The 14953-nt window shown below is 39.9% G+C and overlaps 1 protein-coding gene across 1 annotated transcript in view; it reads left to right on the forward strand.

Annotated features, from left to right (window-relative positions):
- The first annotated feature begins 1119 nt into the window (after window positions 1-1119).
- Window positions 1120-14953, forward strand: part of TDP1 (tyrosyl-DNA phosphodiesterase 1) — a 42570-nt gene continuing 28736 nt past the window's right edge. The window contains exons 1-9 of the mRNA XM_062494475.1: window positions 1120-1129; window positions 1796-2346; window positions 3798-3841; window positions 4510-4565; window positions 6550-6646; window positions 7815-7849; window positions 8949-9041; window positions 10532-10702; window positions 12284-12362. Coding sequence (XP_062350459.1) covers window positions 1800-2346; window positions 3798-3841; window positions 4510-4565; window positions 6550-6646; window positions 7815-7849; window positions 8949-9041; window positions 10532-10702; window positions 12284-12362 — 1122 coding nt within the window. The 5' untranslated portion in view covers window positions 1120-1129; window positions 1796-1799. The remainder of the gene's footprint in view (window positions 1130-1795; window positions 2347-3797; window positions 3842-4509; window positions 4566-6549; window positions 6647-7814; window positions 7850-8948; window positions 9042-10531; window positions 10703-12283; window positions 12363-14953) is intronic.

Here is a 14953-nt window from a genome sequence, read left to right on the forward strand (position 1 = left end):
AAACCAATAAACCTAACCTAGGATCTTTTGCTTTGCATAACTGTTATAGGAAAAATAAAAGAGGCAGTTGGTGAATCACCTCTACTCATCTACTCTGTTTCATTAAAATTGAAAATGGGCTGAATCCATTCAGTTTGTGATTTTTAGGTTAAAATAAAATTTTTCAAGCTGCTACACTCTACATGCTTAGGAAGAAAAGCTTTTTGCAAACTTAGAATACATAGTACAGGAATTGTACAGGATTTGTTTCTAAGAAACAAATCACATGAAATTTGCTTGTACCAGACCATAATTTTTTTCTTGAAAAACACCAGATAGCTTTAATTCTCAGTTAAGTCACTACACAGACAGGAACTATGAGGAGAGAGTATGATGAAAGTGTAGTCAGAAGCCATCAAATTTTCTGAGGTACTTGTAGAAAACAAAAAAAAAGCATTTCCAGAGCCTATACTTAGAGAGGAGATTACACACATAACATACAAAACCATCCAAGAGCTTTTCCTACAGCACACCTGCAGCAAGGGTTGATAATACAGTACCGTATCTACAATACCATATCTAACAGCAGCAAAGGGTTTATCAACAAGCGTTTCAGGAAAAAGCCGTGTACACAACTCTAGGGACAAGCACTAAGAAAATAACACAAAGCAGCTGAATTTTCAGGAAAGCTTTTCCAAGACTAGCCTGCCAGTTTCACCCGTGCTGGCACTTCCAGAAATTGTTAAGCGCAGCCACAAGCTTACGAAAAACTAAGAATAACAAGAACCGAGCGCTCAGTTCAGCGCATCATCAAAGCGCGCTTTGATGTGGGCCGCGCTGCTCCCTCGATTAACTTTACACTGCTTTCCTCCCGCTCCTCACGCAGGTATCTCATTAGCGGGGCACTTCAGACACAGTAATTAGCACCGCGCCGAACGAACCGCAAATTCCGCCCGTGCCCATAACCAACGTCAAGGTCAAAGGAAGGCTCGTTAGAACGAACCAGCTCACTGAGACGGGCCGGCTTTGCCAGCGCAGCCCCCGGGAGCCGCCGGACACCTCACGGCGGGGCGGGGCCGGAGGGGGCGGGCCCGGGCCCGGGCCTGCTCTCGCTCCACATCGCGGGTGCTGCCGGGCGGCTGGCGGGCTGGTGAGTGGCGGTGCTGGTGCTGGCACCGCTGTCCCGGAGCGCGGGGGGCCCGCCGGGCTGCAGGGCCGGAGCGGCTGCCGGAGCTCTTTGGTGCCGAGGCCTGCGCCGCGCCTCCCCCGGCCGCGGGCGCTGCCTTCACTGTGGGGCGGCGGCGGGAGTCGCGGCCTGGGGCGGCGGCTGCCGGGTTCTGCCGCTGCGCTTTACGGGGGAGGCGCGGCGGAGGGGCTCGCCGGGGACACGGGGGTTACGGAGGGAGGCCGCGGTCCCGGAGTGTTCCCGCGGAGGCGGCCGGAAAGCGCCGCTCCGGGCTCCTGAATCCGCTCGGCAGAGCCCGCTGGATCGCTCGGCCAAGGGGGAAATGGCTGTATCGTGCAAATCACACCTCTGATGTTTTGAATGCTTTCCCATAGGTGCCTCTATCTTAGCCCGTTTTCCACGTTCAGGTTTTCACATTTCCTGCTTCCCGTTTGATGGTTGCCCTCGTTGCACGTGTTTCTTTGTTTCCCGGACATAGAAACAAGCCTTGTACACCATGAAGTTTCCCGGAGATTCTGCCAAATACCAAAGCACAGTTTCTTAGTAATAAACAAATGGAAACTAGGAAGGGAGACAGACTTGAGAATAACAAAAACGTATAGTTTTTGTTTGGTGTTTTTTCATCCATAGGAACATGCTTCAGGAAGGCGCGCACGGTAAATGGACAGTATCTAGCAGCGACGAAAGTGCCGAGGAAAATTCTGACAGTGAAAAACCATGTACATCTTCACTACTGGATGCTGCATGTGGTAGAACAAGTGGACCACAATATCCCTGCTCTGAAGCTAGGAAGGCTGCTCACAAGAGAAAAGCTTCTCCCCTTAAGCTCACTGATAAAAGTCTTTCTACGGAAACACCTCCAGCAGTAAAACAGAGACCAGGCCAAGAAGGCTTAGGCTGGTGTCTTTCTAGTAGTGATGAAGAGCCTGAAGATCAGCAAAAGCATGCCCAGGAAGAAACAGTGAAAGAAGAAAAATACGATGTGCCCAAAAAGCATCCTTTGAAATTTTGCCAAGATGATAAACTCTCAGAGAATCTGAAAGAAGAGGAGTATAGCGTAACATCCAGTGAAGCCCAAGATACCTGGGATTTGGTGACTGGAGGCAATCCTTTCAGGTTTTTTCTCACTAAAGTCAGTGGAATTGAACAGAGCTATAATTCTGGAGCCCTGCACATAAAAGGTGAACGTGTGTTTTCTACTAGAAGAGGGCTTTTGGGAGAAAGCAAGAGAATGCTTGTTTTTCCTTTGTGGGTATTTTTAAATGCATGTATTTCTTGGTGTCGTTGAGGTTTCATATTCTAAATGTGCAGGTTTGTAGAAATTGGTTCTCTTATATGGACCTTTCTCTTTTAGAAGTATAGTGCCTTTGCTGATACTTTGTTGTAACTCGAGTTAGACTGCAGAAAGCTAATGTGTATTTAGCCAAGGCAAGTCGTACTGCTTATTGCTATTTTCCCTGTGAGCTGATCTGGGGAAAACCACTTCCCTTTGGGGTACTTAAAGGGGTGCTTTTCTTCGGTACATAACTCCCTGAGTAGTTTGCACTTGCCTTCGTGCTGCTGAGTGGCTTGGAGCTAGTATACTTCTGAATTTCTGTGTCTGGGGTTCATGGATCCGTTTAAATTTGGCTGGGAGAGAGCTCTCCATCAGTCAAGATGGCGTGGAGTCTTTGGTGTTCAGTACTGATGCTTCAGGAATGCTCTGTTAGTTGTTGTTTGATGTAAGGGGGAAGAGCTTTGTGCATCTGTCAACATCCCTGTAGTTAGAAGACACAAGACAGAATCAGAAACTAGTATTAATAAGAGGGCTGTGTACAGAAGTACAATAAAATAAGGTAGGAAAAAAGGTAGCTCTCTGAGGGAGAAAAAATTGCTCAAGACCTATACAATTAGATTGTAACTTTTCCTCAGCCTCGTGCTTGTTAGCACAAGCAGGTGTCAGAGACTTCAGTTGCTTTACTGCAGGATGTTTTTATATGCTTTGTGAATTTGTGGCTTTTGGCTTGTCCTCTCTTGGGAGTCCTGCTAGGTGATTAGTTGAGTTGGTGGACAATCAGTATTCTTTGTTTAACTTGATTAACCAGATTTCTGTGGAGCTAGGGCATTAAATAATTTGTGCATCCTGAAAATTACTTTTAGGGTATGTTTTCAAGTTGGTGCTGTGCTTCAGTTGTTGAGGTTATAAATCCCCACTTGGATTTGTTTCCTGTGTTACTGTGATTGAACAATGGATACACATATCCCACAATCAGTCTGCAGCAGGTAAATAAGCATTAACTATGCCCTTATTGCTGCTACTCTACCACAGTGCCTCTGTTCTTCAAGCCTGCTCAAAGGGGAGAGAGTGGTTCAATGTCCTTTTCTTAATATGATATTGAGCTTTTTCCTAATGAGCTAATATTAAAACTTTTTTTCTGCTTTGAGAGGATTATTAATTTTTAAAATCATATGATCCTAAGTGATTCAAGCACAGTCAATGACTTGAGTACTTGGAACAGTAAACTTGTGAATGCCTCTGTTACACCAGATCTATGAACAATCTGGCCCTTGTGCTGGGGTAATTATTAAGCTGTTGAAGATGCAAGATGTTTGCTTGAAGTCTTATTTATTTATGCTTTAATATTTTTAATAGATATTTTGTCTCCTCTTTTTGGAACTCTCATATCTTCTGCCCAGGTGAGTTTCCTGTTTGCCAAACTGATTTCACTTGCTTGTTTCTCTTCATTAATCTTAAACTTGATAATCCATGCTTGTGCCATGTAACTGATATAAACAGGGAACCTAGTTAAAATACAGAGGGAATTCTAAATGTTTTCAACTGTTGAACAGTTTATTGAAATATAAACACCATCCTATGTTCTGCTGTGTATTTCAGGCAGTTATAAGACTGTATTCTCCTGGTTTTGAGGAATGTGCAACTGAGAAGTGTGTATTTATGTTCATATGAGTTTTTTTGAAAGAAAGAACACCTTGCAGTCTAGGGAGGATGTCTTTGTTATTGCCTAGAAATTCTTGCTATCATTCATTGTATAAACACACGGGAAAGAGATGATCCTTGAACCTGAGCTTTTACATTATGTGCATGTGATTCTTCTTTTCCCTGGATGGTACATTTTGTGAGCACTAATGCACACTTTTGAGAAACTTAAAATCATTCTTGAATTGTTAAAGAGAAATGGAAGAAAGGATGTGAAAGTCAAAAATCCACCTGTTTTTAGAATATGCTATATATGATGTAAGTAGTAATGTGTGATGATTGCGTAGAAAGCTTTTTTGCTGTAGTTTACTGATCTAGCTGGTTTTTTTCTTTTTAATGAATCTGTTTTCTTTTTCTTACATGCAAGTTTAACTACTGTATAGATGTGGGATGGCTTGTAAAACAGTACCCGCAGGAATTCAGGTATGTTTATTTTACAAAGGTGAAATGATGAGATTTCCAGATAATTTCGGTTCATACAGGGTCCTGTTAAAAGTGAACCATAAACACTTCTTTGCAGTGCAGATGATTGTTACAAACTGGATATGCATACTCTTAGTTTTCTTTCTACTCTTATTCCACAGTTACAGTTCTCTGACTTCTTGACTCTTTTCAAGACTACTAAATGGTCAGAGTTCAGGATAGCTGGTTTCTGATTATTATTGGTTAACACTAAGGAGTGGGCCACACTGACATGTGGCCACATTGACATTTGGGCCACAATGACATGGCAGTAGATGACCTGTAAAGATGGAACAAGAAGCTTTTTGCCGTACAGCTTACTGAGTCAAGAGCCAGATGGTGCAAGAGAAAGGAAAGAATGTAGGAAGGGCACAAGAAATCTGAAAAGGGTCAGGATGATTTAATGGATATGATAGGAAGTTAATGGGTATTGTCATAAAAGCAGTTCTTACATGGTTGAAATTCTTTTCTGATAATTGCAAACTTCTGCAGATGAAGTGATTGTATAATGTGCCTTTTGGGTTTGGGTTTTTTTTTTTTCATTTTGCTGGAAGTGCAGTAGAACCAGAGTTCACAGAATCAGAGTGGGTAAGGTTGGAAAGACCACATTGGGTTAAGCAGCACACCATTCCTTGTGGGATCCTTCACTACATGGGTCAGAAAGCTGCCATCAATGCTTTCGAGGAACTTCCTGTACTGTTTATGCTTTGCTGTGTTGACTTTCCAGCACATGTCAAGGTAGTTAGACCCCCTGCAGAACCAGGGTGTGAGGCTGCTTGTACTGTAGAAGGCCTCATCCACTTAATCCTGCTGATCAGATGGCAGCCAGCAAACACCCACAACAGTGTCACTCTTATTCATCTGCTCTTTTATTCTAACCCATAACATCTTGATTGATATGTTCCACGTGTTGCCTCATGTAGACAGCAACTCCACTACTGTACCTTCCTGTCTTTCCTAAACAGCATGTAGCCCTTCATGACAATATTCCAGTTGTGTGAGCTATCCCTCCATGTCTCTGTAATTGCAATGAGTTAAAGCCCTGTGAATGCACACAGATCTCCAGTTCCTCCTGTTTGTTCCCTGTACTGTGATATACAGGTGTTTTATAGAGGTATTTGAATGTGCCAGTATCCCAGTGGGGGTGCAAAGGGATGCCCCATAGTCCTGTCTTGTGGTTATGTATTTGGCTGCTTGTATTCTCTGCAGTTATCTCCATCCTGTCCCATCATTCCCTGTAACTGGCAGGAGAGAAAAGAACACAACTTGTGCTCCAAATGTCTTTACCAATTGTCACAAGGCCCTTATGTCCCTCTCACTTGTCTGCAGTCTTGTTGGGACATTGTTGATACTCATGTGAAAAACCCGTAATAATCAGTGGGCTGAGCCAGGCTGAAAATTTTCTTGGTGGTATCTCTTACCTGGACTCCAGGGAGGCAACACATCTCCCTACAGATTAGATCTGGTTGGCAGGACCAGAAGTTTAGTTTTAGGAAGTGAGCACCAAATTACTGCCAGAATAGACCCTCTTATTTTTCCTATGAATCTTCCATTTTCTCTGTAAGATAATAATTACTAAATTGTCTTAGATCCACATTGTGTATATTGGTGCCTTTTGGCAGCTTACATTTGTCTGTTTCCAGCTATGGGGACAAGACTTTATTTCATGATCTTGTATTAGAAATTTTAATTTTGATATCTGCTTTACTCCACACTTCCTGTTTCCCTTAGTTTTTTTCCGTTGCAATTTTCCAGTGTCTTTTCTTTAGAGGTTCTATTGTAGTAACTGCTATTTTGAATTAGTTAATAAGGCATATTGATTTCAGTGCTATCTTTCTGCTGGGCTGTTAGATATAGGGGCCATATGTCATAGCTACGTGAAGGAATGGTTTAGGCTAATTGCTGATTCACTTGGTGTTTTAATGGTAATCTCCTTTTGTTTAAGGAAGAAGCCATTGCTGATAGTTCATGGTGAGAAGAGAGAATCCAAAGCTGAACTAATTGCACAAGCACGGCCTTATGAGAATATTAGCTTTTGTCAGGTAATTAACATTTGTATCATTCTTTGGTTGAAGTTAAGCCATCTCTTACACTCAAAGTCTTACTACTGATGAAAAGGCACACCTTATATGCAAAGTTTTTTGTTACACTTTGAGGAATATCCATACCAGGACCATAGGAGCTTGGAAACAATGGTCCTGGACGGATGTGATTATGGTAGGCTTCACCCACAAATGTTTGTACAGGACAGCTGCCCACAGAAGTGTCACAGGGCTCACAGAAGAGCTGCTCACCTTCTCCACTAACATATTACACTCAAGTTCTTACAATGGCTCAAAAGGAAGCATTATTTTTGTGTAAAGCACAGAACTTAGTCCTAGTGTCACTATAATCTTAAATCTCCTCAGAGAGTTACTATTTTTCAAATATGTTTTACACAAAAAAATGCTGATACAAATAATCTATGTAATACTGTTAAAATTGCTGTGAACACGCTTCCTGCTGTGTGCCATTTTATCTCTGCTGTTATGTTCATTGTTTTGCTGTCCCTAAGTGGTGAAGCCATTGGCTTCATTCTGAGGAAGGGTGTGGCTATGGCAACTTGCCAGTGTTTCAAGATTTTTGCCAGGTGAAGTATATTAATGATCATGGGGACACTGCTCTCTGTTAGGAGAATGATCTTGGAATTTTGTTCTCTCTGAAACAGTTGGTAATCCTGAGTTTCCTGTTGCATGTGAACCCAGTACTGCAGGTGTGTCCTCACTGGTGTTCAGCAGTGGGGAAGCATCCCTTCCCTTGACCTGCTGGCAGCACTCCTTCTAATGCAGGCCAAGACCCTGCTAGCCATCTTTCATGCAAGGGCACATTGCTGGTTTCTGTTCAGCGTGGTGTCCAGCAGGAGCCTTGAGTTCTTTTCTGCTGACTGTATCTGAAAATGCTGCTAGTAGGAGAGGCACAAATACTGGAACAGTTCCAACAAGAATGTCATTACCATTTAAAATCTAGCTTGTAGAAAGTGGAGAGTGCATTAGAACTATTAAGGAAGATGATGTATTTTGTGATCTGTCCACTAGAGAGCAGTGAAATTAAACAAAATAAGAAGCAATGCACAATTTTGCATTTTGATTAATTAATTGCGTTAATTCTGCACAATTAAAAACTGCACAGCAATTTTCAACTTTTAGCAATTATCAACTTTTAATTTTGTAGGCTAAACTGGACATTGCGTTTGGAACTCACCATACGTAAGTAATACTATGAAGCAGAAAGGTCTGTAGCAAAACTGGGTTTAGAAATTGTTGAGTCTTAAAGCTTCCATAAACAGCTTCTATTTAGAGATGACAGGATTGTTCTAGTTTAATGAGACAAATTAGCTGTTGAGTAGATATGAGATGTGCAAGTTAAACAGTTGAAGTTGAACTGGTGTAAGACAGGTGGACTGCAGGTCCTGGCTCTTAACTCATGCCTTAATACCAAAACTGTGAAGCAAACTTAATCAGTCACAGACATAGGACTGACACAACACTGATTTACTGATTGTGTTTTTCAGTTCATATGTGGGATCTGGAAATTACTAGTAAATCTGGGGGTCTTCTCAAAGAAAAAAAACTTGAATTGGATGTAATAAATGTGTCACAAAATGAATTTTGTAGATAGAAATCTACAGACAAGAACAAACCTTATATTTTAGCAAAGATGTTTGGGGCTCAGTTTGGGTTTCAGATCTCACGCTTTGGGATCACATGGATATGCCATCTTTACCCAGCTAATGAAAATTTGGATATGAGAATTTGAGCCATTTTTAACAAAAAAAATACAGGTGTCTTTGTTTATCTCAGTTACTAGTTTTAAATTTCCTTTGTGCTGTAGCTTGAGTTAAGAAGAATAAATAAATAGCTTTTTTGCCATCACAATGGTTAGCTATATACATACCTTCTTTCAAAGTAAAAGTCAGTTGAAGGGGAAGTAACTAGGTTTTAATGAATTTGGCTATAAGTAAAGGCCTTTCAGTGTTCTGTAGCTGTTTTTCTGACTGTCAGCAAAGAGATAAGATTATCTGAAGAACTGTGCAGATACAGGAAGCGTTCTGCAAGTATTCACTTTGTTGTGGGTGATTAGTTGCATGAGATGTTAAGCTGTACTCCAGAACAAAATGTATGGGCATAGTCTAATGACTACCATGTGAGCTTGGCATATGCATGGATTGAAGTCTTAAGTGCTTGCATGATGCAGAACAAATTTTTGAAAATAATTACCTTGGAGCTTTTAAATAAATTGCTAATTTATCTCCAACTCTCAGTGTACTTGAAATAGATGAAGAGTTATATATATCTTTTTCTAAAGGAAGATGATGTTGTTGCTATATGAAGAAGGTCTTCGAGTTGTGATACATACGTCCAATCTTATTGCTGAAGATTGGCACCAGAAAACTCAGGGGTAAGCAGCAATCCCTAGCAGGTGAATGTTTAGTACTTGCCATAGGTATTTGCTACTGCTGGAGATGTGATACTATGTGATCTAGTGTTGCAAACCTGGCACTCTTAAGATAGAGCTATTCTAAAACAAGAATTTTAGAAATTGGACTTAGGATGCTGGTAGTTGTCTAAGTCTGAACTCTACTCGCTTTCTTCTGTAAACAAAACTATGTTCCCAGTTGGTTGATAGCTTAAGATCAGTCTGACTGATACAAAATTTTATTATGTTGTGCTGTCTCTTCATGAAAAACTTTCATACCTATAAAGTACACCATTTATATAGATCTGAAACAGCTTTTTAAAAATTACCCTAATACTGCAAGAGTAATGTGGATGTGCAAATGTTCTGGTTTTGTTTTGACTGTATCTAGAATGTGGTCTGATAAATGTTGGGCATTACTGGTTCTGTAATACAGTAGATGAGCTAGTATTTGCCCAGTATCATTTCCTGAGAAAGAATTTTTTTGCTGTTTTATTTTTTTGGTAGAAGTTCTTAAACTTAATGACCAGCTTAGGACATAGTTTTGTTGAGTGCACAAAAACTAGAATTAAGTGACGTGTTAATATAAGGGTCCTCAGCCTCTTCAGTTTTTTGGCTATTTCTATGGGAGCATTTTTTTAGTTAGCTGATCACAATAAATCAGGGTATAAAATTTCTTCAAACTAATGAAAAGTTGCTTTTCAGAAGTTACTGTCACTTTGACATCCATTTTGCTGCCATTAAATATGGCAGGGTTTTGAGACTACTTGTCTGAGACAAGCTCTTTGAGTGGCAAAAATAGCCATTGATTTTTTTGCCTTTAAATCTTAGGGGTAGCTTTAGTATGTTATGGCAGCTAGCTTTTCTGAAAGCTCAGAAGGCATGAAAATACCTATTGGAATACTTAACAAGTTCCCCTACTTGTCAAATATGAGAAATAGTTTACTTTTTTAGCTTTTGCGTACTGCGCTGTTATGCGGTATCACAGTATGGTGGTTCTGCATTTCAAAGGATAGTATCAACACATTGTAAAGTTGATAATGCAGAATCTTTGGTTCCCATGGATGCAATAATGTGTTACTGGAAAGAAATGCTAAATGTTTTCCCTGCGTGGTGCCCATCCTGTTTTACTCTGAGGGAGGTTCTTGAGAGGCAGCCTATTATTGTGGGCTACTCTTCAAACTGTATAAACCTTTCAGATGCTTTAATTGGTGGCTTTCTATGCAGTTGCACAAACCACTCGTTTAGCAGAACAGATTGCAGCATTCTATTCCTATAGAAAATGTTGAAAGTATGAGCTGGTTTTGTAGATGTAATGACAAGGCATTTATCGTTAGTATAACAGTGAATCTGTCAAGTATTTGTTTAAGACCTTCAGATGTGCTTTACTCATGTACTAAACCCATGTGTTTACATTTGTGGTGTGCTTGTTTATATGGCTGATTTTTTTTTTTCATTTTTTTTCTTTTAAGAATATGGCTAAGCCCTTTATATCCAAGGCTGCCTAAAGGAGAATCTGGTTCTACTGGTGAATCTGCAACTCATTTTAAATCTGACCTAATAAGTTACTTGACAGCTTACAGTTCTCCTGCACTCAAGGAATGGATAGATCTGATTCAAGAACATGATTTATCAGAAACAAGGTATAGATAATGTTAAGATTTTTGTAACTTGCAGAAATGGGCTCTTTTTTTTTTCTAAAAATTAAATATCGGTGTTAAGATCTGGTAGACTTTGTGCTTATTTTTTAAGGTAATCTTGTTTCAGGCTTGAGTGCTCAAACATGACTCTCTGCAATTTTAAAAAATTTGTCTTAATGTAAATTATGTCAAATTGACCAACTGCTAGTTTTATAAGCATGCATTTTAAAGGAAGAAAGAAAGGTGAGCTAGCAGCAACTTTACAGAAGGTAGCTATAAAATAATAAGGACTTGGTTTCATTCGAACTAGTCTGGCTCACGTGTTTACTCCAGTAATATTACCAGTGGGAAAAAACTGTGCTGTATAGGGTTTGTCATGCAAGAGTGATCATATAAGAAAAGGTTACTGGAATGGGGGTTTTATTCAAAATAGGCTTCTGTTTGTAAGGCAGAGTTTAATCCACATACATATCTGAAGAATTTTGCCTATAACGGGCATGGATTGGTTTTGGTGGGCAATGTTGTGTCTAACTGGTCTTGGAATAGTCTTCTCTATTATCACATTGCTGATAATACTTAAGAATTATTCAGGATGCTTAATTTATTTCTAATAAGTAGTTCTACTTAAATATGAGCATTTATTTCAGAAAGTGTAAATCTCCCTGGAGACTTAATTGCTGTTTTATAACCTGAACAAAAATTGTTGAAAAGAAAAGCTAAAAACAGTCATATACTATGGTGGAAATAGAGACTGAAACCTTGTCTAGTTTATACAATAAAAAGTGCTTTTATCTTTACATGCAATCTTAAAAGATTGGGGAGGGTAAAAAAAAGATAACCTACTTTATAATCAGGTGAGCTAACAGCTGCTCTGATTGCACTGATCATCAGCATGAGTTTAAACAGATGAGTTGGGTCCTAGCCAATAGGATTTTATGCATGAGCTAGGAAAGAGTCACTTGTTAGGATAAGGATTGCAATTTGATATGCTGTAGGGGGCATTCAGTCATGGGTAAAGTTAGGCATGACATGTATGCTGTAGGGAATAGCTTCTTAAAGCATCTGTTTGTTGTGACTTTAGGCAGGTCTCTTCCCTGTTTTCAGGGCAAAGTCAAATAGGTTACTAAACCCATTATTAGGAAGTGTTGAAAAAGCTGTACTTTGCTTCTGAGCTATTAGGTGCCCAAATGAAAACTCATACCTGAATCTGCTGATTTGGATGTAGCAGTAGATTGGCTTTATTCAAAATTACATGCCCAGTTATGTGCTACATGAGCTATTTGTGTGTTTTGCTAATATTATCTATCTTCTGCATTTTTGTACACTGAAGAATATGTAGTTCTTGTCTCTGCTGTAGAACAGCCTGGTGATGACAGCCATATATAGGATGCTGATAATAAATTTTACAGCTGAACATACACTTTTCTTTGTATTATAAATCACATTTATAATGGGAGAGACATTAAATATTTCTGATTGCATTTGAGTGCAATCTTGCTGGTAAGTTTGACTTAAATACCTTGCTGCTTTACAAGCCAAAGCACTTCAGATTTACAAATATGTGTTGTTTTTTTCTTTTTTTAGAGTGTATCTGCTTGGTTCTACCCCTGGACGATACCAAGGCAGTGATAAAGAAAAGTGGGGTCATCTTAGGCTCAGAAAGGTACCAAAACTGTAACCTTTTTTGTTAATACCCTTTAAAATGTAAATAGAATTTTGGAGAGAATTCTTCAGTTCCTTCCAATTTTTCCAGCTGTCATCATCAGTCTTTTACTACATTGTTACAGTTAAAGTTAGCAGTAACATATGTAAGCTTGCATCTTAGAACTTAACTTAATCTGTCTGCTGATGAAAAAGACAATAAAAATGTTTTTGTAAGTACATTAGCAATTAAAAGGAGACTAACAAGAATCTCCATCATTTATCAGATGCGGTGGGAGACCATAGGACCAAATGGGATCCACTGAGGGAGCTCGCAGAAGTGCTCATTAAGCACTTTCAATCATTTATCAGCTGTTCTGGCTAACTGGGGAGGTCCCAGTTGAGTGGATATCCAGGTCATTAGGCCCAATCAGCATGAGTATGAAAGGCAGGTCGTCCTGCTTGGCTAACCTGATCTCCTTCTGTCACAGCCTAGTGGGTGAGGGAAAGGCTGTGGATGTTGTCTTCCTGAACATTAGTAAAACCTTGAATACTGTTTCATACGGAATTCTCCTGGAGAAACTGGCTGCTCCTGGTCTAGATGAGTGTATTCATTGCTAGGTAGAAAATTGATTGGATGCTGATCTCAGAGAATGGTGAATGGAGTTACATCCAGCTGGCAGACAGTCACAGGTGGTGTTCTCCAGGGCTCTGGTTGAGCCCACCAAGTTGCAGGGGAATGCTGATCTGCTGGAGGGTAGGATGGTTCTACAGCGGGATCTGGACAGGCTGGATCAATGAGTGGAGACCAGGTGTGTGAGGTTCAACAAGACCATGTGCTGGGTGCTGCATTTGGGTCACAGCAACCCCACACATGGGCTGGGGGAGAGCAGCTGGAAAACTGCCTGGTGGAAGAGGACCTGGGGTGCTGGTTGACAACAGCTGGATATGAGCCAGTGTGTGACCAAGAAGGACAATGGCTTCCTGGCCAGTGTCAGCAGTAGTGTGGCCAGCAGGACCAGGACAGTGATTTTCCCCCTGTACTCAGCACTGGTGAGGCCACACTTTGAGTGTTATGTCCAGTTTTGGGCCCCTTATGACAAGAAAGACATTGAGGGGCTGGAGTGTCCAGAGAAGGGCAGCAGAGCTGGCAATGGGTCTGGAGCATGGTTCTGATGAGAAGCAGCTCAGGGATTTGGAAGTGTTCAGCCTGGAGAAAAATGGGCTCAAGAGGACCTTATTGCTCTCTGCAGCTACTTAAAAGGAGGTTGTAGCTAAGTGGGGGTTCATTTCCTCTCCCCAGTAACAAGTGATAGGACAAGAGGAAATGGCCTCAAGTTGTGCCGGGGGAGGTATGGTTTGGATATTAAGAAAAATTACCTTAAAATCTGTCAAGTATTGGAACAGGCTGCCCAGGGAAGTGGTAGAGTCACCATCCTTGAAGATATTTAACAGATGTGTAGGGTTTTAGGGGTATGGTTGGGGTGAATATGATAGTGTTACATTAATAGTTGAACTTTTTGTCTTTAGAGGTCTTATGTTTGTTTAGGTAAGCTGTAATAGTAAATCTTCAACATTGCATATATCAAGTTTGTATTTGTAGACTCTTCTTGTTTGGTTTGGACCCTTTTTTTTTTTTTTCTTTAGGATTTGATGATGTATTTCATGGCATCTATTAAATGCTTCTCATAGTTGGAGAATTTTTAACCTGCACCTCCCTGCTGAAGTGACATTTCAAATACTCATGATTTTTGTATGAAATTCTAATGCTGTCTATGGCAAAATTCTGTGTCATACAGAATATTTATATATCACATTGCTTTTCAACATGAGATTACTCTTATAGACATACCTTTGCTCATTAAGAGCTTGCCCTTTCTGCTCCATGTTGTCTGGTGTTTTTTGCCTAGTTAGACATAGAACGAAGAAAAAATAAAACAGGAAAAGCTTGTAAGGGAGAAAGATAATCTTGTGGCAAATGTTTCTGTGATTTAAAAGGAGTTTTTGTGACAATGCAGATAGACATGATGATACTATGTTGATGACTGAAGCCATTAGATTGTGTTTGCTCTAGAGCTTGGTAAAGGTAGCAACTACATACAGTTTAATATCTGTCTATATCCATCTGTTTTTAATATGACTTTAAATTCCATTCACAGATGAAGAACTCCTCTAAAAGGAACATTTCAGTTTTCTCTTTAATTGTTCTTTTTTCCCCTCTTATTGTATGCTTCTCTTGTAGCTGGGTATCATGGCTTTAGGATACAAGAGGAATTTTATGGCCAACAACCACCAAATAGATAAAATATTTAGTTGTTTTATTTATTGTAACTTCTGAAGCTAATGTTTCATGTTTTTAGAAAGAACTGCTAACATTCTTTTCACCCATTATTTAATGGTTGGCTTTGGTGCTTATGGGTAAAACATATGATGCTTAATCTTGAAGTGAGTTTATTTGGAAAGCCTGGTGATTTTTTTTTTTTTAATTGCAAAGTTAAATATGCAGTATATATGTTAATCTCCTGCATTATCAGAAGTGAGGATTTATTATATCAAAAGTGATATCAAGCTGATTAAGGTATTCTTTGCATATTGAAGTCTAACAGGGTTTTA

Source organism: Cinclus cinclus, chromosome 6, assembly GCF_963662255.1.
Source record: "Cinclus cinclus chromosome 6, bCinCin1.1, whole genome shotgun sequence".
In the NCBI taxonomy this organism is placed as follows: domain Eukaryota; kingdom Metazoa; phylum Chordata; class Aves; order Passeriformes; family Cinclidae; genus Cinclus; species Cinclus cinclus.